The 27,171-nt window shown below is 36.2% G+C and overlaps 1 protein-coding gene across 1 annotated transcript in view; it reads right to left on the reverse strand.

Moving 5' to 3' along the window:
- Nucleotides 1-23,618: 23,618 nt before the first annotated feature.
- eIF3j (eukaryotic translation initiation factor 3 subunit j) overlaps nucleotides 23,619-27,171 on the reverse strand; it is a gene marked incomplete at its 5' end in the record, with an annotated part of 30,508 nt that continues 26,955 nt past the window's right edge. Inside the window, one exon of the mRNA XM_081747803.1 lies at nucleotides 23,619-24,142. Coding sequence (XP_081603929.1) covers nucleotides 24,095-24,142 — 48 coding nt within the window. The remainder of the gene's footprint in view (nucleotides 24,143-27,171) is intronic.

Here is a 27,171-nt window from a genome sequence, read left to right on the forward strand (position 1 = left end):
TTTTTGTGTTACCTCCGATAGATTTCAATTTGTATGTCAATATTTGTTATTAATAAGGTTGTACTTAACGCGTTTAAATGTGCATATACTCACTTTTTTTTATATATATAACCTTCCAAGCTGAATCTCTGGAGCAGTGCTCAACCGTACAGGAATTTGATTAGCACGTTGTAATCAGCATGAATTGGTCCTTCAAATGGTATGTGTAGTTTCTCTGCAGGCGAATGCTTTCTCCCGAACTTCCCTCGTCAGCGATTTTGTTTATAATTCATAAATCAATATTTCATTCCTTGTTTCACTAATAATCCTATCATGCTGCGTAAATCATTTCTCATTAAAATATTTACAAGTGGTATTTTACTGCTTTTTTTTTTTCGGACAATATTCTCAAAAACGACAATTTTATTTTCAAATTTCATTAAAAATATCCCATTAACCCTATCATGCAGCGTAAATTACTTATGAAAATATTCAGACGAAATTTCTCTAACAATCTTTATAAGTTTGTTCCTATTTCACAAAAAAATATTTAAGTAAAACTGCCAGACAACATGGCCGAATCTTTTATTGGCGTCTCCAGCAGAGCTGCCATAGTTAAAATGACCATTATATATCAATTACTCATTGAATTTTAACCCACTGAACAAAGCATTCCGTACAGAACTACAGGAGACACAGTGACTTATACAAAATTTACATCTAGAAATAATAATAAAAAATCAGCATTTAAGTATTCAGCTATCGCTGACAAATTGCTGCTAATTGGTAAGTTTCCTTGTACTTCGATCCTCTTTCTTGAATCTTGCTAAGGAAAAAGAAAATATGTACAAACTAAATACCACAATATGTTACTTCTGAACAAATCAAAGACAGCAGTGAGAATTTCCGTTGCTTTTCGTACAGTTGTGTTCCAGCCACTAAAATCACTCACCTGCATTCTCCTACGACGCACTTATTGGACTACTCCATCTACACCAATTCGAGACAGGTGGTTCCTGGTATTAGTTCCGACTAAGTTCTTGTAGCTTGCTATCTTCCCCAATTGATAAAGAAAACTGTCTTCGTAAAGGTGGTTTCTGTCAGCGAGGCTTACAAATATAGTCAATAGAGACCGGATGTATAAGCACCTTCAAACAATAAAATAAGCATGCAAATATGCTTCATCCATTGAAACAAATACACGAAAATCATATGATTGTTTTGGTGAAACCCTTTTTATATACGAAACAGAATAGGTGATGTTTTTGTGGCTGGCATCTCTAAACTAAAATATTACTGGCAATTATACTCAGCTTATGCACAAATGGGTGCGACGCATGAGAGATGAACTGCAGCTTGGAACCTCTGACCTTGAACAGTACGCTGCTAATCAGCCAGTAGAAAGATAAAATTTGCACCTCGCGCACAGTAATGACGAGCAGTGGTATTTTACCATCTCAATATATGGCGGAAAATACGAGATCAGTGATGACGGCAGTACATAGGAATACTTATGCATTTTTAATGTGATATTTTTGAGTAAATACGAAACCTTAATCGAAAAATGTAACCGAGTTACGGACGTCCAAAAAGGTAGGAAAATGAACTTTGAAGACTAATTCTGGCAAAACGACAAGAGAGAGAAGGGCGATGTTAGGCGGCCCACACAGACTCTCAACATGGACTATCCAAAGATACTAAGATTAGATGTGTACAAGACGAGCGCAAGGGATTCCCTAAAGGATGCGAAGCATGCCGCGGACGTTATGAGGGCAAAGTGAGGTGAGAGGATGTATGTGAAGTATTCATGCATACAGAATCGAATCCATCTATCCATATATTGGGTAACATCACTAGATGAACAGTGTTGCCAACCCAATATAACGTTATGTTTTTTTTTAAATGGAATGACCTAAATTTAATTTCATAATTCGAATCAGCAATGAAAACAAAGACGAAAGAGATTACACTCGCAAATCAGTGTTGCATACTTTTTGAGAAATAACTCTAAACATGTGTCAAATTTAAACGCCTTGAACACATACAAGGAATGAAGTAGTAACTATTTGTGGACATTAAATTAAATACTGGTAAGAACTCTTTTAAGATGACTTCAAGTTTAGAAGGATCAGTTAAACAGTGTTGCCACAACAGAAGAGAGAAAAGTTGAGTTTGGAAATAGTGCAATAACTTGGAAAAGGTCCCTAGTACAGTATGGTTTCAAATTCATAGAGCAAATCAGTATGTCATAAGGAGCATTGTCACGTTTATTTGAGATTGATAAGTCAAGAACTTACCGAGATATTGGGTACTTTGTAAAAGCTGAGAATTTTGTGCCGTAGAAGATGGTAACGCTGTCTCAAAATTCACTGTTTTCCCTCTGCGTTGGAGAAATATTATAGTAGTAATCTGTGACAGACGTTATATTCTGTGACATTCCGAACTAAAGTAAACCATTTAAAATAAGGAAATGCAATTTTTTTTTCTGTTTCATGAATTTTGTAATGTATACTACGAATAATTGTTTCTTGATCATCATATACGTATATTTCTTTAACTTAATGTCTTTCTCCGGAATGTAAGTTAGAAAAGACAATAAAACGTAGATATTAGTAGTTGCCAAATTTTAATTGGAAATACATAGGCTAAGTTCTGTTAAATTGTAGCAAAATTTTTCAGATCATTTAATATTTATATGTACTGTCCTATTTTAGGGGAACATACACAACTTATTTTGTATTTCATTCATCACGAAATTAACTCCAAATTATTTTTTTTAAGAAGCGAGTTGCATTTATGGATTCATAGGCCGATTCCCTTATGAGAACTCGAACTTTATGGGTAAAAATACAGCATGTAGATATCTGCCATAAAAGCTATAATGGAACAAACACCAAACAACCTGTGTCAAGTGACCAATAAAAGCAAAAAATGTATCTGGTCGGTCAAGAAACGGAGAACCTCGTGGGTCCATGAACGGCTGCATCCGTAGTGAGCTGGCGCGTAAACGAGTATAATGTAAAAAAAACATGATCAAATCTGTGCTGGATTGTCACAAAAAGGAAGTATTTAACCAACTCAGGGCAGGGCGAAACTAGTGGAAACTCGAGATGTCTATAGGAACCAGGCGCGTTAGCAAAGGTGGATATAATAGTAAACAGTGTCCAGGGGCGTAACTACTATGGCGCGAAACCCCTCACTGCGGGGAAGGGGGTGCCGACCCTTCCAAGGGGGCCCTTCACCCTAGCCTTCTAATAGGTTGAATCAACATGCTTTTCAGTTTTGTAGACTATTAGTCGGCAATATTTTGCCATCCTCCCCTTTTTTTCGGCTATATCTGAAGGAAGAAGTAATTAAACTGTGTGAAAAGTGGAATGTTCAGACATCAGTTGGACACAAATGATTCAAAAAGGTAATACGTTATTTTGATGAGTTGTGTGAAGATAGTCGTCTCAGTGAGTGAACCAAACTTTAGAATTAACATCTATGTTAAACTATTTAACATACTAATTTCACAGTTACACTACCGTTTCACATCTTTGTGTGTTACAATATCCAGATTTTCCTTTTTGTTTCCTGCCAATATAATTCATTTATTATGTTACCTATCATTCAAAAAATGCTAAGGCGGGTGGCCCTGGGTATTCTCTAGCAGGGGGGACTATAAAACGTAGTTACGCCACCAACGTGAAAAAATATTCCGTAGTTCTTCTGCAAATTATATGCGACATCGTATTCCTTAGCGCAGTGTAACTTTCTGTATAACGTCCCACGACTATGCCATTTAGGCTAAGGGACCAATGAGGAAACAAAAAGGAAAATCTGGATATTGTATCCCGCAAAGATGTAAAACGGCAGTGTAACTGTGAAATTAGTATGTTAAATACTTTAACATAGATGTTAATGCAAGTGACTGATGATGGAAGAATTGGTGGGATCAGAATGTGAGAAAGCGAGTAAACCCGACAACCCCATGGACACGATGTTATCCACCACAAATTTACTGGACCGGAAATCGTACCAGGGTCCCCACGCACCAGAGGTAAGCGCTCTGCCACTAAGCCACGGTGCCCTCGCAGCTTAACTTTAAGAAGGCATAACCACACAATTTTCCTATTATAATTCAATCAAAATTTTTTGCTTTTTGTACAATGCTTCACAATGACTGAATACAAATTTATGATATACTGTAAAAAGACTCATAAAATGCTTCGTGTGGAGTGTTGTACTGTATGGCGCGGAAACGTGGACATTACGTAAAAGTGATGAAAAACGACTGGAAGCATTCGAAATGTGGGTGTGGAGAAGGATGGAAAGAATTAGTTGAGTCGAGCAGAAAACGAATGAGTGGGTGTTAGAAATGGTGGGGGAGAAAAGAACACTTTTAGATATTGTTAAGAAGAGAAAGAGAAACTGGTTGGGACATTGCCCAAGAAGAAATTGTATCATGAGGGACGTCCTAGAGTGTATGGTGGCGGGAAAGAGAGGCAGAGGGCGAAGGAGACTACAATTAATGGATGATATAGAAACAGAAAGATCATACGTGAAGACGAAGAGGTTATGGGGCGTTTACACTTAGTCGATTTGCGTTCGATTCAGTTGAATTGACGTCACTTTCAACTTAATCGACCCTGAAAACGGGGCTTCAATTTAATCGCTTGTTGATCGAAGGCGACTAATCGACTGGCAACTGAATTGAAAGACGTTCTATTTTCTTCTGCTATAACACCGCAAATTGTACCAATTACTGCTTGCTTGGACATCTTTAAAATTGCCAGTCGATTTCGAATCGACCAGAGGAGAGCGAGTCGACAAGCAGCATTCAATTTCGGTTGAAACAATTGAACACATCCATCGATCTGATTCGGCCTAGTTGCTTCGATTTAGTCGCAAATGCAACGAGTCGATTTAGCCGTGCGACTAAATCGACCAAGTGTAAACGCCCCATTAGCGGAGGACCGTGGAGCATGGAAGCTTCTCAACTGCTACAAGTGACCTACCAGTAAGGGCAGAATACCTATGATGATGATGATACAAAATGATATGTCTGAAAAGCGATTATTCTCGGAAAAATATGTACAAATCTCTGCATGGTGGTAACTAGAAATTAATATTTCATCTATTTGAACAGAACTAAGTTGGAAACTCACACGAGCTTGTGTCCGTATGGAGGAGGCATGTCTAGTGTTGTAAATAGAAAAAAAAACCGTTCGTATTTTTTCAGAAATGTACGTTTTTTTTAGAAAAAAAACATTGCCTCTCGTTTTTTTTCTAAATTTCGTTTTTTTTTTAAATAGTCATTTGTAATGCATCTTACGTCTATTTAAGTATTAAATATTTTTATGTAGGTGTAATCACCGTAAAATGCAACATAAATTAAATGCTAGATACTGATACGCTACAAATATTTTACAATTTACATGAATACCATACCTATTAACAATTCGGGTTTCAGCAGTTTTCATCAATATCAACTAAGAAATAAAAGTAGAAATGAAATTGTTTTTTCGTGAAAGCAGGCCTTTAATAAGTACGAAAATTATGTCACGAACAGTATAAAATTCAAATAACTTGTCTAAAGGTAAAAACTAATACTAATTTGCCTAATAGTATTTTTCTAAATGTCATACGTAAATAATTTGTCGACAAGATATATATGATATGCAGAGCCGGCTCTACCATATATGCAACACGTGCATTTGCGTGGAGCGGCAAGTTTGGATGGTCCGGCAAAATCTGCCATAAGTACAGTGAAACCTGTCTATGTTGGCCATCATCGGTTCCATCGAAAAGTGGCCAACTTAGGCAGGTGGCCAACTTATAGAAAATAAGTGTGATTTGTGTGTTTTTAGAATAGGATTTCTAGTATTACTTGATTGTAAAATTTTAATAAGCAGTGGCACGACAGCTACTTATAAATAATGTATATAGAGTAATCATAAAATATACAGTACTAGAAAATATTACAATAGTATGCAAGAGCGCCGATTTCTCTGTAAATTTGGAGGGCCCATTCAGATGCAGAAGGTATATATATGAAGATTTTAGGACAAATTGCACTCAAATTATACCAAATATTGTATACTCATAAATAAAAGCCAAATGAGGTTTGGGGGGCCCGGGCCCCCTCGGTCCCCCCAGGATCGGCGCTCTTGATATTATGTTTAATATATATGCATACCTTTCTCTTCCTGAAAACTAGTCTGGTACATTGGATTATTCGGATTGAAAACAATAACACAAACAACCATGAAATAGAAGTGTATGTACGCAGTTTATTGAAATTGATATTATAGCACACTGAGTTATTCAGATTGAAAACAAGAAAAGCTAAGTTATAAATTGAGAAATTCATATGCAATTTATATGACTTCTTTTCAGTTGTTACTGAATGGTGGTTCATTCTAGACATATTTGCTTTATTCTTTTTGGCAGATATGCACATTCTAATATTGTTGTTAACTACCTCTTGTTAATGATCTAGAAGTGTTTCCCTCGGAGCCAAAGATGTTTTGAGAAAATCTTGAGGGAATTCATATTTCAAAACCTCCGCTACCTTTTGACATGCAGTGACAATTGAGCTTTAACCTTGAGAATTTTCCGGAATTACTAAAGCTTCCCACTGATGAAAGGAGCCGATATAGCTAATGGTTTTACCAAAACAGACAGGGTAAACAAATACGTACAACCATTTCCTGAATTCCTGTACGTGCTTTTTCTTATTCGCATCTTCCTTCACCACCCTTTTATAAGGGTAGTGTTCTGGCCATTGACCTCCAAGAACAAATCGTGCAAATCTATGCTTCTTTGTGTCCAGTCACAAATACAGAACATCTGCCTCTCATATGGGAATTCGAAAGAGTTAAGAAAAGTAACAAAAGTGTATTTTTCGTGGCCAAGATACGCAGGTAAATTTATCATTATCATCATAGGGTAAACATTGCTTTAGTGTGGCCTACTTCCAAGATAGACAGGTGGCCAACTTAGAGAGGTGGCCAAGTTGACAGGTTTAACTGTATATTATTTAAATTAAATAATTCTTGTTGGAAACAGACTTCATGATGATGGTAGTTACATTTACTAAGCTGACCTTCTATTTGAATACTACATTCATAAATTATGTTTAGGTTGCATTAGTTTAAGGCCACATGGACAATGCTAAAGCAAATGGTCGAATAAATCCGAGCACAAATTGCTTGATTGTTGCCAAATGCAAGAATTCAATTCTCGAATAGTAGTTAATATCTGTTCCATTTAGTAAGTTATCACAGTTTTGATATGACAACTAGTCTTTTCTTGTCAGAAACAAGTCCCTTATCATTGAAGATAGAAATAAGTTCTTAAAAGAGAAATCAAGAAATAAAGATAAAAGAGCTAGTTGCACTGGAATTGCAAACTGATACATTGAGATTGAAGCTCGATAGTGTATTCTATAAAAAGGATTACCATCTTTCCTCTGCAGGTGTGTTTGCTTTATCTTTCACTAACATAATAGATTAATATTTAAAAAAAAGAAAAAAAAACAGACACAACGGGATTGCATTTTTAGAGTAAGTATTTAAGCCTTTCTGAGTGCAACTGCACTTACCCTCATCTTTGTTGTTCATGCTAGAGTAGCATACTTAAAATTTGTTCTTTCTGGAGAAAGGGGGAGGCGGCAAATTATGCCATTGCATGGGGCGACAAATTGACTAGGACCGGCCCTGATGATATGTATATACAAGACATGAATATAGGATGACACAATTTTAAGCAATGCAGGCTGTTTCAAAATTAATATTAGGGTTTTGAAACTTTGTAGTATCTATTACAATTAACTTACAATTATAAATATTATATCAAATGAAAGAGCAACTCAAACAGTTTTGTACGCACGCATGTAGCCTACATGCATTGTTTCTTCTGTCTGCCGTTAGAAAGAGCAAGCAGCAAAGATGTAGACTAGATGAGCAGAAAGTTTTTTTGTGTTTTAATAAAGACTGAATCTGTGTGAAGAATATTAAGGAGACGCTTGCAACTACGTCCTTATCGTTTGCAATTGCTACAGGTCTAAAGCCTACAGACTACGGTTTACGTGCCAATTTCGCAAGTGAAATATTGCTGAATAACAATGAAGATTTTCTGGATCGTGTCGTCTTCAGTGATAAATCGACATTTCACCTAAGAGCTAATGTGAACACTCATAATGTTTGTATCTGGCCGTCAGCAAATCCTCAGGAGATGGTACACTTGAAACGAGACTCCCCTAATTTGAATGTGTTTTGTGCCATATGGCGGAAAGTTTATGGGCCTTTCTCGCCTATCGACTAGATGTGTGCCGTGTGACGAATGGATCTCACATTGAACACTTGTAGCAAAGACTGTTTGAGGTGCTTGATGCATTGCTTTACTTGATGCATTGCTTATAATTGTACGTAAAATGTAATAAGTACTACGAAGACTTAAAACCCCGATATTCATTTTGAAACACCCTGCATTTCTCACCAACAGTGCTGGAACTAAGATGTAAAAAGGAGAGAAAATTTTCCTTATAAAGTTATTGTTTACAACAATGATATTATTATTAGTCGAGACTATAAGTACAACAACACGAGTTAGTAGTCAAAAAATGTAATCAAATGTATACTCGGTGGCCCAGGTGGCCAAAGTGGCACACACGGGTGTGTCATTTGTTTAATCCACTCCTGTGTGGACACTAATTAAGATATCGGGATATTATTCTTGCAAAATATGGTTGGACTATAGTTTATCATATTAATTGTTTTCTTCTGGTGTCGAATTTCCTTCTCAAATTTCACCACAGTCAAAAATTCGAGAATTTTCTGATTTCGAATTTCCTTTACTTCTTTTTCCCTGTAGCTTCCTTCATAATAGAAAGACCTCCTTAAGACTTGCTAGGTAGATACCTCGGATGGATACCTAACTGTTGACATCAATTGGACGGGCCTGCGCGCAGTGATGCCAATTAGGGAAATTAAATTTTTCTAAAATTTGGGGAAAAAACTTGAAATTTTTGTTTATAAATCCGTACCTATACGTAAGAGTGCAAGTCAACTTACGCCAATCGAACATTTGTCCTTACTTAACAAACGCAAATACAGATCGTTACAATGGGGTAATTAGGGAACGTACGAAAAATTCGTATTTAGGTTCTAACCCTTGATTTTCTAGTTTTTTCCTATTTTTCTGTTTATCGTAATATATTTTTGGTAATTAGAAGTTTTGTTCCTTAAATATCGTCATAATATTTGTAGGATATATTAGTGATGTACCAGTGTTTAATTTAAGATAGTTTACGTCTGTCTGGTAGCAGTGTTATCAGCTACAGAAAATTTTAATTCCAGATTTTAGGGGGAAATTTTGGAAAAAATATCTGTTTTGTCTCTATTATTTCCCTCTTGTTAGCTATATCGGATCAAACGTACCAGTATCTGGAAGTCTCGTCTTTGCTCTACACAACGCACTGTAGAAAGTTTCAATAGGATAATTAGGGGAAGTACAGTTGAGGTTTACAGCAGACCTTGTTCTCTAATTGGGAAGATAACTGTGATTTTTTTAAAGGTAGAATGAGATATTTTTTATTGGCATGCTTACTTTATTAGATATCGCCACAATACTTGTAGGATATATTAGAGGGATACCAAAGCTTATTTTAAGATAGTTTGTGTGTGTCTGATAGTAGTGCTGCCAGCTACAGAAAATTTTAATTCCAGATTTTAGGAGCAAATTCTGGAAAAAATTCCCTTTTTTATTTATATTATTTCCTTCTTGTTGGCTACATTCGAACAAACGTAACAGTGTCTAACAGCCTCATCCTTAGCCTACACAGCGTACTATAAAAAGTTTCACTAGAATGATTAGGGAAAGTACAGTTGAGGTTTATAATAAATCATGTTCTGTAAATGGTAAGAAAATGGTGAATTTCTGAGGTAGAATGAGATTTTTTTTTTTAATTTCATGCTTACTTTGTTATATATCGCCATGATACTTGTAGAATATATTCTTGGAGTACTAAGGTTTATATTCAGATAGTTTTCGTCTGTCTGGTGGCAGTGTTTCCAGCCAAAACAATTAATTCCCGCTTTTACGTGAAAAATTCGGAAAATTTCCCTTTTCCCCTCTATTATTTCCCTCTTACTGGCTACATTGAAACAAACGTACCCCTACCTGAAAGCTTCCTCTTTGCCCTACAGAACGCACCATAAAAAGTTTCAATAGGATAATTAGAGAAGCTGTAGCCCAGGCATATTTGATTTTTGCTTCTGAGGCGCAAAAAGTGTCAAAATTTCATGTATATGACAGAATTTTTTCTTTCCCTCTTTGGATGGAAGCAAGCGACTTCAGGATTTCACTGTACCTTGTCAACACACCAAAGATTCTTTTAGGTGATTTGAACCCATATAGCAGGAGTGGTACTAGATACAAAAAAATTTGAAATTCGGTTAGGGAATTTTTTGTAAATTTTCACCCCCTACATTTCCCTCAATTATTTCCCACCCATTGGCAACACTGCAATGCAACTTACACCAAAAAATAGTCACATCCATTTTCTAAAAAACAAGGCCTTAACCATACGAATCGAATAAATGGTTTTTGAGTAATTAGTCACTAACTGGAAATGTAGGAAAACGCCAAAAATGACCTGGGGCCGAAAGGAATAATCACACAATTTTGCTAGTATATGGGTACAAAGAAACAAAAGATTTGTAAGTTACGAGGGCTTCGACTCAAGTTCTGTTGATTATTTCAATAATCTGCAACGAAAATCAATAAATAATAGTTGCCAGAAAAAAAACAGACATTTGAAAAAAAACATGAAAAAGAACGATGTTTTTTATTGAAAAAAAACTTCACAGAAAAAAAACCGTTTTTTTACAACACTAGGCATGTCAGCGACAGTGTGTATGCGTGTATAGGAAGACATGGGCGAGAAACGAGCACCATTCTGTGCTACGTGGTCATTATGATGTAACATATTCTTGGAGTTCAGGATAAGCAAACGTGGGACTGTGTCCGTGGAAAACAAACACGTCAGCATGTGAAAGTAAAACCGGAATGCTTATTTTCGCTTTGCGTTGACGCAAACCGTTACAAAATGAAAGGGTCCAGGTATAAGTTAAGGGTCATTTCAAAAGTCTTGCACACAGCCCATGCACGACCGTTTGAGTAGCTTGATCAAGTTCACTTTTAGATTAGTTGTGGGTCAGAGTTTGGGCTTGACGCTTGTTTCTGTGTTTGCTGGTTTCCGTAGCTGTGTTGTGAGAAATTCAGTGGTGAACCCGACTGAGGTTGGGTTACACATGATGACAAGCATTCCTATATCAAAATCGAAACTCTATGTGCAAAGAATCCAACTGAACTTTACAATGCTTTGCGAGAGGTTTGTAGAAATAGTGTAGTGGATCATAGCACTGTATTATGGTGCCCGGCTCGTTTCCGTGAAGATCATGTAAGCACTGCGGACAACCCAAGAAGTGAAAGACCATCGGACTACACCTTTCAGATTATTGTGAATGACATTTTGAGAGAGGATCGACGAAAACATGTAAGAAAAGTGCATATGAGGCCAGAATGTCTGTCATTTCAGTTTACAGAATCATTACTGAGAAGCTGAAGATGAGATGGGTTCCGCATAATCTGAGTGAAGAGCAGAAAGCATGTCGCAAAAGAATCGCAGAAGAATTGCTTCAACGTTACCAAACAGAAGATCAAAATAATGAAATGAAATCTTTAACGTCCCACGATTATGCCGGTTAGGCTAAAGGAGACGGTGATAATGAGAAATGAATGAAATGGTGGAATGAAGAAAGTGGGAGGAAACGGGAAATCCCCGAGAAAACCCACGAGCACGGTGTTTGTCCACCACAAAGTCACACGGCGCGAGCTAAGATCGAACCAGGGACCCCAAGCACCGGAGCAAACAGAAGATCAGTTTATATGAAGGACTGTTGTAATTGAAGAAACCTGGATACGAGATTTTGAACCAGAACTGATCTCAATCGTCACAATGAAACAGTTCAGACTCTCCACACCCGAAGAAATTCCTCTGCCAACAAACAAAGGTTAAACTCACTGTGATCTTTGCGTATGATATGAATGGAGAGATGGCTACAATAGAGTGCCACAGGGGACGTCTGTACCAGGCACATACTACAAGCTGTTTCTGCAAAATGTTTTACGCTCCAAAATTCGTGAAAGAAATTCTGACATGCTTGCAGCTGGTGTCCTCATTTTGAACGATAATGCAAGACCGCATGCTGCTCTACAAGTAAGGGAGACACTCGACAAGTATGGATAGGAAATAATTCCCTACCCAATATAGTCCTGATTTGAGCCCACCAGACTTTGATTTGTTTCCCAAATTGAAAGAACCACTCTGTGGAGAACGTTTTGATTCAATTGTCGAAGCTTTCAATGAGGTGACCCGAATGATCAGAGACATCAATAATGAAGATGCCCTATCCAGAACACAGAATTTACTAAAACGTTGGAAAGCTGTCATAAACAAGTATGGAGATTATATTGAAGGCCTGTGAAGGTATTTTGTGCAATAAATTCTTTAATTCCATAACATATTTCAGTGTGCAGAACTTTTGAAATGGCTGTCGTACAATATATTGCAAAACATATTCCGAACAGTTGCTAGGACATAACATTGTACGTAAGGGTACATGTAAACTCGAAATGCAAACATTACAAACTATTGGTATCATAACAAATAACAGTCTATGTGCTACGCTAAATAACAGTGTAAGAATCTAATTTCGTAATAATGTTCGCAAAATTTGCAGATCGTAAACGTACGCAAATAGCGAAATAAATAATTATAATTGCATACAAAGTATCGCAACCAAAAACCCAAACATTACATTTCTTTAACACAATGCACCGCACAATGAAGCCGTATAAAACATTTTAAAACATTCATTAATTACGACCTGACTGTTCCGTATGTAAAAGAAAGCTTGAACCTATGATTTTTGTGATATTAATACAAAATTCAGATACTTGTATGTCTGGTGAAGTATCATAGGAGTTTACCAAATGTATACTTTCCTAAGCTAACCAAAAGCCAACCTACCTATCCTAACACATATTTTATGTTCAAAAACAAAACGAAACAAAAAAGAAAAAGCTAAGTAAAATTGTAGTGAACCCCATCAGCACTATTTTGCATAAGTTAAACATATCACGCATTGTCGTGCGTGAGCCTGTGTATAGTACATTACGTCAGTCTTACTACTTGCATTTTGGTAAATTTATTTACCTTTGAATTTATAAGTAATATAGTGCTGGCTTACTTTTGGCGTACCAGATTTTGGAAGGTTTACAGGTAAAATTCAGTACTTCGTATGAAAAACGTATTTATAAAGAGCAAATTTCCGCAGGCGATAGAATTAAATACAAAGTAATACATAATGTATTTTATGTTTACAAGTGTAGGGTTTCTAGTGTAAAATCCTTAGAAGTACTTTACTACAGATAAAATAAGTGAATGCATATGAAAGATGGTTGTATTAGAAACTATTTTCCACCGGTGCTGTATTTGTGCACAGCATACAGAAGTTGTATTTTATGTTTACAAGTGGAACGCTACTAGTATGAAACTGTGACAAGTACTATTGAAACTCATATCATTGCCAAAATCCACTAGTTTTCACTATCCTCGTTTTTGCATATACCAACCTTCGCTGACGCACCTGATCTTCGGACACACCCCCTAGCTAGAGCTCGGGCATCCAGCCTCGCCATTCCGTTACTCGGTTAGATAGGATTCGTGCTTTTTAGTGGCCTCCCAGCACGGGTTGTTTTGTGTTTTTTGCACTGCAGTTTTTACGCATACATGAAGACGCCGTATTTATACGCAAATCCTAGAAGAATTTTAATTTTTTAACAATTGATTATGATGGTCCCCTTGAAATTTAACTATGCCATGTAAGATATTTTCATGTCGCCCAGCGCAAATCATTTAGCAAACAATAAGAAAGAAATACGTGAAAGAATTGTGATTTTTGAACAATCATTTCGAGTGGTGCGGCAAAAGTAAACCTGCATGAGAAATATTCCCAAATATGTGCATAAAATATTCTGTCGAGCTTCACATGAAAGACAGTAGCGTGTTTCAGGCTTATTTGATGAATTGTAACTATACATTCAATAAGTGAGCTGACAAATACAGAAGATAACGTGTAGTTTGACAAGCTAGCGGCAAAGTAGAAATGTAAAAAAAAATACACGAATTTTATAGTAAATACGTATAATTGTGTATTTCCAGAACAATGCCTATTTCATTGGTGCGTATAGGCTACAACTCATACACCTAACCTTAGCCGAGATCTATAATATGGCAGCAAAATAATAATAAATCAAAAATTACTGTTACGGCCAATGACTAAAAGTTTAAGTGAGAGTTCACCTGTACCACACAAAGAAATTTGTTTCGTGACCTAATGGGAATGCGAGAGACTTGCGGGACCATTCCGATATGGATTGCGTCAACACAAAGCAATTTGCCATTTTGTTAGCGATCATTGGCATAGCAGTTATAATGACTTCTTGCTTTCTTGTATGTAGAATTTTTTGAACATTGCTTCCGAATGACCCCCTTAGACGTGTTAGCAAGCAAAGGAAATTAGCAATTTTCTTGGTTACACCCCCTTGCTACAGCCACCAGCTACCACGCAGAAAAAAAAAAAAAAAAGTGCTTCCACACCATTCTTTGTATTGCTTCAATTGCAACAAACTGTTACTCATTTCATTCATTCGTGTTTAAAAAAGAAATGGTAACAAGTCGGTAATATTTAGAGATAATATTGAATTGTTTCGATATTACTACCCTAAAGTTTCGAGCATAAGTATATTCATTGCACGAAAGTAGCTGTTAGGTAACTCTCGTAAACATATTAGTATCATCTTGTTGAAATGAGAATTCGTATTGCTAACTCAAGAACCATTTATATGCACAACATTACGTTTAATTAGTCCCTTCATGAACCCAAATGGGTCTCATTTCATTGTATGTCCATTCATTAATGTTTTATTTCGTTTTAATCATTTCTTCACGATCTCTCCAACGCTGAGGGAAAACAGGGAATTTTGAGACAGCGTTACCATCTTGTATAGCACAAAATTCTCAGCTTTTACAAAGTACTGAATATCTCGGTAAGTACTTGACTTATCAATCTCAAATAAACGTGACAATGTTCCTTATGACATACTGATTTGCTCTATGAATTTTAAACCATACTGTACTAGGGACCTTTTCCAAGTTATTGCACTATTTCCAAACTCAACTTTTCTCTCTTCTGTTGTGGCAACACTGTTTAACTGATCCTTCTAAACTTGAAGTCATCTTAAAAGAGTTCTTACCAGTATTTAATTTAATGTCCACAAATAGTTACTACTTCATTCCTTGTGTGTGTGGTAAAGGCGTTTAAATTTGACACATGTTTAGCGTTATTTCTCAAAAAGTATGCAACACTGATCTGCGAATGTCGTCTCTTTCTCTTTGTTTTCATTGCTGATTCGAATTATGAAATTCAATTTAGGTCATTCCATTTAAAAAAAAAAAAAACTTTATATTGGGTTGGCAACACTGTTCATCTGGTGATGTTACCCAATATATGGATAGATGTCCTCCTTCCTGTAGTTACTTTGTGCAAAGTTTCGCTTCTCTCCCTTTCTGGGTTCCTCTGCAGGGTGTCTACTGGAATACCTGAAAGTAAATTCATGACTTTTTCATGACTTTTCATGATCTTTTTGTTCAAATTTTCATGACCATGGCGATAAAAATTTACCATTAGTAATAATAAACCCCTACCATCAGTGGTGCATCGGAACTATGCGGGTTGCTAGTCTTAAATATCACTTATTGTGAATCTTAAAGAAAGAATCTAAAATTCTGCCGCCTTGTGCTGGAGCACAGAATAGCACTTACCTAAATACGGGCCTGCTCTTACCAGTGAATCACTATACTGTATTTGAAAATGAAATCTTTGAGTTTTACGTCCCACGGTTATGCCGGTTAGGCTAAAGGAGACGGTGATGATGAGTAATGAATGAAATGGTGGAATGAAGAAAGTGGGAGGAAACGGGAGAACCCCGAGAAAACCCACGCACACGGTGTTTGTCCACCACAAAGTTCACTTGGCGGGGGCTGGGATCGAACCCGGGACCCCTAGCACCAGAGGTGAACGCTCTACCACTGAGCCACCGCGGCCCCTATACTGTATTTGAAGTTTTAATTCTGAGTATAATTATCCATCTAGCAGAAATTTGTCTGAAATTAAGCACTCAGAGAACTGCCCAAAGTCAAAACAAATTATAAAAGAAATCCGTTTTTAAAAAATAGATCAAATTTAAAATCTGCAAACTCAAACCAATAATATTATTTGCATAAGTCTAAAGGCCCAAAAATACACAATTTACATTTCTTAGAAGTAGAGAAATAGCAGATCAGAAAGTTGGACAGTAAAAAGTTGTTACTATATTACAGAGTCTAGAAGATGAAATGGGGAGCAGCTAGGAAGGCAGTAAAATATGAGTTAGCCAGCCCTAATTGGTGGGGGAAATTCTCACAATTACTGACCTTATACAACTGTTTCAGTACATGCAGTATGAGGTATAAAAGTATGAAGTATAAAAATATACTCTGAGATTTCAGATTTTCATGACCAGTTGGGTAAATAAAGGACTTTTTCATGGCTTTCATGACCACTAGAGATGCAAAAAAGCCGGCTTTTTTGAATCGATGGTTTTTTTCACATAAAAAGCCGGCTTTTTTGGAAAAAAAACCGAGAATTTTGGAAATTTTGGCTTTTTTCATTTTCATGATTTTTCTATCCAAATAGCTTTCTTATAGTATATTCTATAGTTAGATAAAGATTTCCACGACCTGAATGCCATATTTAGCTCTGTAATTCACCATCAAGATGGATGGAGCACATATTTTACGAATTAAAGCTAACATGAAGAATGTAGTATTTGAGGGCAATTTTACAGGTTATTTAACTTTATTTTAACTTTTGAGTTATCGACATTTTTTTCCTTCTCTAGATCATTTTAGTTTGTCATCCGTGTTTCATTTCTAAGAGCTTAGTACTCCAGCTTCTAGCACGAAAGTTAAACTTACGTTTTTCTATATATCCGTCAAAGCATACGTTTTTCAATATGTCCGTCAAACAGTATTTGCACATTTCTGTTATACTGTAGTTGTGCAATGATTTAGCAATAATTTTCCAGATACAACCTTGAATACCAATTTATACAAATAATCAATAGCGGATTTAGAAAAGTACTTTGGGACGGGTTTCTCTGATTGTTTCGTTTTCTAAAAAGTCCTAATTTTATTTGGGAGGTGCTTGAAGTTTATGAGTACAGGCATAACTAATATTTCGTTTCGTTTATATGTTTAGCAATAATCTTCCGGATACAACCTTGAAGATCATTTTATACTGAGAATCAGTGGCGAATTTAAAAAAGTGTTTTGGGAGGGGTTTTCTTACTACTAATGTTTAGTTTTTCTAAACATTCGTAATTTTTATTTGACGGGAGCTTAAAGTTTATGAGTAAAGGCATAACTAATAGATATTTCGTTCGTTTTAGACATTCCACAACTTTGGAGAACAGGCTTCAGTCCGAAAGACCGATCCTCTAACCTTCGCAAAACCGTCACTGCTGGTAATTAGTAATAATAACGATTTAAAAACAATAAGAAAGGAAGTCGGCCAACTCCTACACTCCTAGTCGGCCAGTACACGCACTATTTCTACATTCTCAGATGGAATGAAGGAAGGCTTTGTCAGAATGGTCGAATGCTGGGTTGAATCCCGGACTTCCCGATAGAAGCGCAAAAGCTAACCACTCAGTCACGTTTGTTGTGCAGTTGTATTTAGCTTAACTTAAATATATTCCGTAGTCTTTTTTTTTTTTTTTTGTTCCGTAATGATATGTTGAATCCCTCTTGTTATAAATTCAGAAAACTTGAGGACTGGGTAAACCGTGATGGTGGTCAAGGACGCCCATGTTGTGGTTTCCAAGGGGGGGAAGTATAAGCGACGTTTCAAAAATAGTTTCAAATTTTGCTGTAACTAATGTAAAAATCCTATTGGATTTTCAATATTCTGAAGTACATTTTCCTCTAGGGGGCAAGCGCCCCCTTAACCCCCCTGATGGGCGCCCTTGATGGTGGTTATAAAAAACTTGACTGTAGAATTTCAAGAATATACAGAATCATGTGCAGCCTTTAATTGTATCATACAAATCTAAGTATTTCTCTTATGTTTTATTTTAATTTTATTTTGTTTCAAAAAGAGGAATATTTTGAAGTAAAAATACTACATACAATTTTGCTAGTTATTTGTGTATTTTTTGAAAGAAGTTTTTACTCTTAGTGTTGGCTCGTTTACACCAGCTGTTTTTTTTAAAAAAAATAACTGGTTTAAACTAAAAAAAATTAAAAGAACAAAAATGCGAATCGTGTGAACTTCATAGTGACGTTTCACATGTCAAACCATCTGCATTAGTCTTATTTCCTTTTCACCTTTTAATCAAGGTGTCCCATGTTCAATTGTCAGTCGAACCACAACCCTTCTTTCATGTGTAAACCAAGTACTCTTTCGGATGTCACTTTAAGCGAAAGTCTTCTCCTTGATAACCTCGGTATTACGTAAGGATGTTAAGCCTAAACATACAAAACGAAACCAAATTATATATTTCTGCATGCCTGTTGTTTTATAAAGAAGCGAAGGTTGCTTAAATATATTGATTAAAATTGGTAAAATTTATCGATTGCCTACTTAGCTTCCAACATTAGCTTGGATTGGACATTCAATGATACCTACATACTAAATTTGTAATTTAATACCTCAGTTTTAGAAAAATAAACACACTGCTGAACAAGACTGCACTTATTTAATATAAAAACACATTTACACGTGACGTTTCGATCTTCTATTCAAGATCCTCATCAGACGTACACCCACGTCTGATGAGGATCTTGGATAGAAGATCGAAACGTCACGTGTAAATGTGTTTTTATATTAAATAAGTGCAGTCTTGTTCAGCAGTGTGTTTATTTTTCTGATTTTATTCGCAAGACGTTGACTATGATTGTGTGTCACTCAGTTTTAGAGTACTGATTATAATACGTTGACCTTTAAATTTTACATGCAAATTAAATTTTACAGGATTTTCCCGTTATTGTTTTACATTTAAAAGAATGACGGGATTTTCCCGATGGCTAGGGCGGGAGTTTCTCAATTTAAGAAATTTACTGACCGGACTTCTTTAAGTTTATGGGACCTCTTCCAGCATAACCCCGTTGTTGAATAATAACACCAAGGCGAAACAAACTTATTTCTGTGAATATGTAATACAAATACATAAAGCAAAATATCTAAATCAAAAAACCTGGTTTAAACCCCAAAAAAGCCTGGTTTAAACTGCCCTCCCCCCAAAAACGGGTTTTTGGCATTTTCAGAAACAACCATGGTTCTTGCCAACTCTGCTTACTTTTGTATATAGGAGGTTAAAATGTGTTTATTATATACATTGGTTAATTCTTTGGAATTCATAATGTAAAAATGTTGAAGTAAAATTGTTTAAAATATCTTTTCGAAATTCATGGTTTACTTTCGAGGTTTTATATTATTATCGGGATCAACCACTAATTAAATGACTTTCTGTGTTATAGAGAAGCGAAACAAAGTCTGCTTTATCGATTTAAAGCAGAATTTTGAAAAAAGCCCAAAATTTCCCAAGCAAAAAAGCAAAGCAGAAAAAACCGAGTTTTTTTCCAAAAAAGCCGGTTTTTTTCCGAGCCCTTGCATCTCTAATGACCACTAAGCAAAATATATGACTTTTTCATGACTTTCATGACCAGTAGACACCCTGCTCTGTTATAAAGGTGGGATATTATAAATGGTGCACCCGGATACCAAAATAAGCATACAAAGTACTATTAACTATGGTTAAAATTTCTTATCAGGGTGTTTACTACGAAGTACATCGTATCAGCATATTTTTAAGACTGTGGGGAAAAAAATTGCTTAAAATCAGGGTTCTAGTCATCAATAGCCTTAATTCGTTATGATCTAAGGAACACATACACATATTCATGGTCTTCATCCCACCTTTTCTGAAATCTGTGTATTTAAATTACCAGAATGCCGGAAACTTTCGGTGTATATATATATATATATATATATTCACCAACCGAGTACCAATGTTAATAGTTTCATTATTTTAAGCTTCGTTTTCAACATTAAATACATAGGAATTACATTATTTGCAGGTAGTTCTAGTTTAGGTAGACCATTTTTATAGAAACTTGCAGTTCCTTGTAGTATTATACAGTTTCTCAGGAGTTACGCTACCTATGGTAATGCTCAAGGCTCTTGATGTTAACTGAAAAGTCAATGTAGTGTAAGTTATATCGCGCTTCCACGTTTGTACACACACGTGAAGCGGGAACAAAGCCCCATTCCAAGGTATCTTCACTTCAATATGTAACAAAAAATAAAGAAAGAAAATAAAGAAAAATAAAAATGAAGAAAACTAAACCCTTGGACATGTAGCTTTGCCATAAAAATAACATCTACGTGCCACAATCCTATTCCTACGCTTTACAAGCATTAACCACCGTAACCAATCCCAAGCCCGTATTGAGAAGAAAAGGGGAGGCACTCCAAAGAACTGCATTGCTGTCGCACTAATGTGTTACACGTCGTAATGGTGGGTTGTTCCCTTTGTCTACCGTACGTAGCTTTGGGGAAAAGTAAAACACTGCTGTGCAAGATCATTGGCCTTCCTTGTTATAGAGTAACGTTGCACGATGGAGATAGTGATAGAGTCTCCTACCGGGAGAAGTGAGGTTACTTGTATACAGACCCCCCAAATGGGTCATTAATACAGACCATTGAGCCCAGCAGTGTGCGTGGTACTTTAGCACGTAATTTGAATGATCTAAAGTAGGCAATTATTGCCATACCTATTGGGTAACTAGAGATAGGCAGGAGTTGGAAACCTGTCGCTACTATTGGGGAAGAGAGGCTCAGGTTTTCTCTTTCAAATGTGGCTTACACGTACCATTTTGTCCGGAAATATATGTAACATATTTGTGTAAACCTGAGATGGTTGGTTGTTGGGATTGCTCAGAATTGGTGGATTCGGACAACCCTAACGGGGAGAGTAATTTGTACCATTGGATCTAGGGAGTGGATGTGGTACCTCAGAAGGGAATTTGAACGATCTGAAGTAGGCAGGATCGGGAACAGAAAGCCGCCTCTGGCTTCCAAGGGTTCCCGGATTTGGGTTGGTGTCTGCCCTCGAGCTGTGGTCATACCGTGAGATTCGATAACTCTAAGTGGGAGGTGAGCTTCTCTTGTAGCGTTCGGGTGCCAACACTGCATGTGCCGGTAAGACATTCAAGGAGTCTAAGGATATGTATGGGAGACTAAGGTCGGTCGCACTGGTCGTAACCCATTATCTTCTTTGAAATATAGGAGAACTGAATAGGCAATTAGAAGGAAGAAGCAATTACCCGTGATTGCAAGTCTTACAATCATGTTTCAGCCGTAAGCTTTCAGGCAGGTCTTTTAAGATAGGGTACATATTCATCCCACAATGGGTAAACCACGATGCGATGTACATGCTTCACATATTACTGCATATGCGTATCACCTACCGACATGTGTATCAAAACTTTCGTCTTGACTAGGCATATACATGTGTGTACGTGCTTAATGGGGATTGAATTTAACTTTGGTTTGGGTGACATATGTTGCTACACTTTATGGGTGAATTTAAAGCGATGACTACGGAAAGCCTTTGCTTATTTCGGTCTGCTTATTATGTTACTCAAAAAAACCTGCTTAAGTACTGAGTTTTCGTATAAACATCACTTAATCACTGTATCTTTTACGAACTTGATAAACTCTTCTTGATTATAAATCTGTACTAATGAACAGAATTTGTCGCACTTAATAAAGGCAGTTGATCCAGATTTGTAAGATGCGAACACCACATATAGTAACTTTGTGATATCTCTAGATTTTATTGAAATTAAATTTCCCAAATATTGCGAATTAATGCTATGAATATTGTAGAATATGTCAAGAGCAGCTTTGTTCTTCTGAACTTTTAACTTCATAACAGAGTTATTATCTCCATACCAAATTATTTTCTAAATTAACGTAATATGTTAATTACATTATTGCTCCTTTTGATAGAATCATTTCTGTCGACTTACTTGCACCAGTATAGTCTATTGATTGCCATATGAAATTCAGTTTACTCTGCAAGACACATTCATACCATTACCTTCATTTATACAAATTAATAGTCTGTCCATGCATTCGATCTAAAGCTCAAATAGGACCAGAGAAAATAATGCATGTTCGCTTATTACTGTATACTATAATCCATGAAAATAAGATTTTATATATCGGCAATTTACCTATACTTAAATTTTCTACGGATGAATGTAGGAGCTACAACTGAAACAGCATTCTTATTTTGTTCCAAAATAAACAATTGTTTTGAAAGGTCCGAAACACTCCTGTTATCATGACCAAAGACCGGAAGCTATGGCAAAATGTCATATTTTGCCATTTTACGATTACTTCTTAAGTTCTAGTCACCTTTCTACCAGAAAACAAGACATTGTTTGCTGTTATCGTGTAATGCAGATCACGAGTATGCTCCTCAGTGGAGGGAATGAATTATCGTTGATTACACAAATACATGGAAAGTATAGTTCATGTTGCTAAAATCTCAAGGTTGTGACGTGCTGACCTCAAACAAATTTTAACGGACAAACGATGTAATCTGCGTGAGGACAACCTGAACAGAATGCTTGTGACCCCTGTAATCAGATGAACTATGTGTTGTATGGCATGATTGCTTTATCAAGTCCCAGGCTAAGGTCTACTTGTAATTTTCTTTCTTATTCTTTGCTTTGATGCGCTCTGGCTATGGGTACTTTCAAAATCATACTTATTAATTACTTATATTTACAATCCTTATGAAACTTACTTCATTTAATGTGAACATTTGGTAAATTAATGACAAAAACACAATGATTTTTTTTTTCAACACAACCTACTGATTGTTTAAGTTAATTTGCCATTTTCGGTGTTTTATTTTACCATAGCTCTCGGTCTTTAATCATGACTCGCCTGTTAAGGAATCCAACTGTATTATAGTTTTTAACAGAAGCGGAAGAAATCAAGCAGAAACTACATAAAATATCCTTTAGATTTCACAACCATTACTCATTTTTCCCATTCAAACACAAGAAAGTTTAGTATTTATGTTCCTCTGTTATTGGGACAATTCTACTAATGAATTGCTTCGAATACTTATTATTATTATTATTATTATTATTCGAAAATAAATAATTCCACAATCGATATAGTCATCTATGCTGAGTATAGAGGTCGTTGTGTGACGTCTGTATATACTACGAAGGAAACAACAATATCTTCGTAATAACTACAGTAAAAATAGATACAAAGTATATCACCTGCTCCTTTAATGTGTACATGATTTGTTTATATGATAAAATATATTAAATAAACTGTGATTAGATAATCAGATGATGATCAAGGATTTTTTTAAAATCAGTAAACATGACAACATTCACTGTCCAGAGATGTATTTTCCAAACAATATATATATTTTATCAACAACGTATCATTTATTGTAAAACCTTATATAGCCTCTGACACCACAAGCCTAATTCATTCACAGTTAGGTGTGTAATGGGTGGGATCTCCTTCCACTGTTAATTGTCTCACGTGTTTTTAACTTTTCTTTTAAAATTCAGTTCCAAACAGAAAAAACACTTTTACGTTACCTTCGGTATATAAGGAACACAACAATGATGAGTTCAAAACATACCGCTCTTCTAAAACCCTTCCCACACTGCACTGTACTGTCTTCAACTATTCAGGTTTTTCAGTCAAGTCGATCCCCCGTGAGATTAGCATGTATGTTACGTTAAGAGTTGATACCAGTTTGACTTCGATGGAAATGAAGCGTCGACCTGCAAAACCTCTTCCTCACAAGCATAAAACTCCACCATAATGTTAAGTGCACACCAACAATGAATGGGCTACATGAAATCGTCGTAATCATCATAATCTGCAAATGCAGAGTACTCCTAAAAACAAAGAGAAGAAAAATACTATTGATTAAAAGAGAAGTTGGCATATTCTGTTGTACAGAAGAAAGAAAAAAAAAAAGTTAATTGCTCTGAGTACACATATAACCTTGGTACAAAAAGGATAAATTCCGATACGAATCTTGTAATCAGCTATAAGGATACATCCTCCAACATCTGGATGAAAGTACAACTTTTGCAAATATTTAATACAGAGGTTGATTCAGTTATATTGAGTCGAATTTGAATGTACCACTTACTTAAGAAATGCCGCGTTTCCACCACCTCTAGTGACTCTTGCCCGGCACCGGAGTTTTTATTGCAGGAGACTCCGTTGCAGCTGGACCATGGGTACTATATTCCACTCCTCCTCACAAGCTGTCCACAGACCCCACTTGAGGTGTCTGAAAGCACATAGTCCATTGGACTCTTGATAGGATTATCACAGAAGGAAATTGACGAAATTCCAGTTTCCTGTTCCATACGGCGATAGAATTCCTGCAGTTTTTTTTTCACTCAGCAACATACTACTCGTAAAAGGCCGTAGGCGTAAATGGCGCAGTTGATTGTCGCCTGCGGTATACGGCATTTGCTGGTCTTCGCACGCTGTGGGGGGCATTTTCGGAGGTCACCATACACCGAACCACAAACAATAGCGGCGAGCCCAGAGGCAGCCCAGTTTTTAGCTGCTTGTGTCGGTGTGGTAGATCCAGGACTCTGTGCCGCATATTCCCGTATAATGCGATTCACAGTGACACAACCAACACGAAAATTACGCACTTGACACACTGTACAATGCGTGACGCTAACAGAGACGGAAAGGGACACAATGAACCCCTCCCAGAATCTGCTCGATCACACTACTTACTGCGTGACTAACGAGATACTGTTGCTTGCATCGTGGTAATCTCACGGCAATTGGCTGCGCATCCGCGGTACAGTTGCACACTGACTTCGACTCAATATAACTGAATCAACCTTTGTACGTGATCACTAATTAGAAGAGCCCTGAATTTAGTTTTGGTAGACTACCTGTGTCAGAATATAATTCCTACTGGAACACTTGACTCCAATTACATTATGAAGTTTACTGACTGGTATAGCCGGGTGGTCAAGGCATGAGTATGGGCTTTAAAATTCATCATTCATTTCTCTAGTCTCCTTTAATCTAAGGGGCAAGATAGCGGAATTTAAAACTTAACAGTAAAGTATAAGTGCAAATATATATATACAGCGTTTAATTTCTAAAAATAAAGGTGCCGCTACGCTTGACTTCGGGTTCATAATGGTTAAAAGTTGCACAGCTTTCAGGGTATTATTATTATTATTATTATTATTAATAATAATAATAATAATAATAATAATAATGATGATGATTATGATGATGCCCAGTAGCATATCACTGCAGTCTTGTAACTAAAAACTTTTACGTACATATATATATATATATATATATATATATATATATATATATATATATATATATATATATAAACATTCTTTAAAATGTCTGATTCTTACATCTTAATTTTATAATACAATAAACATAATAATAAACATTTCTTCGTGATTTGTTTTTTGCTTTTTTCTCTTTATGCAAACGGTCGAAAATAAGCTGCTGTTCATTAACAACACACATACAGTACATTATTCACATAATACTCGCATGCTACGAAAATGTTCTGCAAACCTCTACTACATTAATGGAAAAACTTTGCGAAAAAAAGTCTAGAGTTTGTTTTAACTTAATCCTCTTCCTAATAATGAATAAAAACAATTACTAGATACATTGAAGTAGGAACTGAGCAAATATTCCTCTGCGGAGAGAGTACAGAGGTTGAGTCCCAAGAGAATTTTTGTACTGGCTTTCAGTTCAGTCGAACTTCAGCGACAGACAAATTTGTTGGGATTATTTCGTTGTGGGAGGTCAGTCTTTTCAGGAAAAAAAAAAATCGGTTCATAGCCTTTATGGTTTAAATTACCGTGCGAAAAAGAAATTTAAAAAGGAAGAACCCAAATATTTCTACTCTGAATACAATTAACTGACTTCAAAAAGATACAAAGATTCGTAACTCTTTCTCCAGAAAGAGAAAAACGAAGAAAATAAAAAAAAATGTTCTCATTAAAAAGAAACCGGTAGCTTTCTAATGAAAACTAAGGTTTTTTTTTTATTGTTTTCTTCGTTTTTCTCTTTCTAGTGAAAGAGTTACGAATCTTTGTTCCTTCTTGAAGTCAGTTAATTGTATTCAGAGACTACAAATATTTGGGTTCTCCTGCCTCTCGCTCGCTGGCATGTCCTCGCACTTCCTTATATATATAAGGGGCAATCAACTGAAACCCGTTCGTTCCATGTATTATTGGTATGGTGTGTAGGAGGACACTGTTTGTTTAATAGTGTATAATGGCTGATGTCCCTGTGTGTTGGTTGTAGGAATATTGTTGATGTGTGTTTCCGTTTTGCAGGTATAACGAGTGAAAGATGGTGTTCAAGATCCCCAATCCGTCCAAACAGGACCAGCGTGTCGTCATCCAGTTTCGTGAAAGCTGCCCAACAGGTATCGCTCTGCATCTGAGTTTCCACAGAAGGAAACTGCATTAAAGACCATTTTAATGAAATCTGTTCCATTCCCCTTGATAAACTTTCCAACCATTGAGCTTAAGTCTATGCGACCATGCATGTTCAAACTAATTTCAACAACGGAAACCCACAAATATCCATGATGAGGCATAAGAAAAGTCTAAAAGGAATGCATGAATTCCCGTAACACGTTCTATCAAGCCTATAACTTGACCAACTTTACCATATGACTAAAAACTTTGTCCTGGTGAATGAAACGTGAGATTGGTTGCTGCTGAGCAGTAAAATGGTTCCAAAATGTTCTGATAATAGGTTAAAATTATTGCACATCAGGAGAACGTCTGGTAAAATGGTGCACAACAAGGAAACAATACATACCTCCATTATATACAATGTCCATTCTTGGAGGGCTTAGCAACAGCAGGTAAACCAGTTTTGATGCGATTCAACA

Source organism: Thermobia domestica, unplaced genomic scaffold (genome assembly GCF_964235325.1).
Source record: "Thermobia domestica unplaced genomic scaffold, izTheDome1.hap1.1 HAP1_SCAFFOLD_681, whole genome shotgun sequence".
Lineage (NCBI taxonomy): Eukaryota > Metazoa > Arthropoda > Insecta > Zygentoma > Lepismatidae > Thermobia > Thermobia domestica.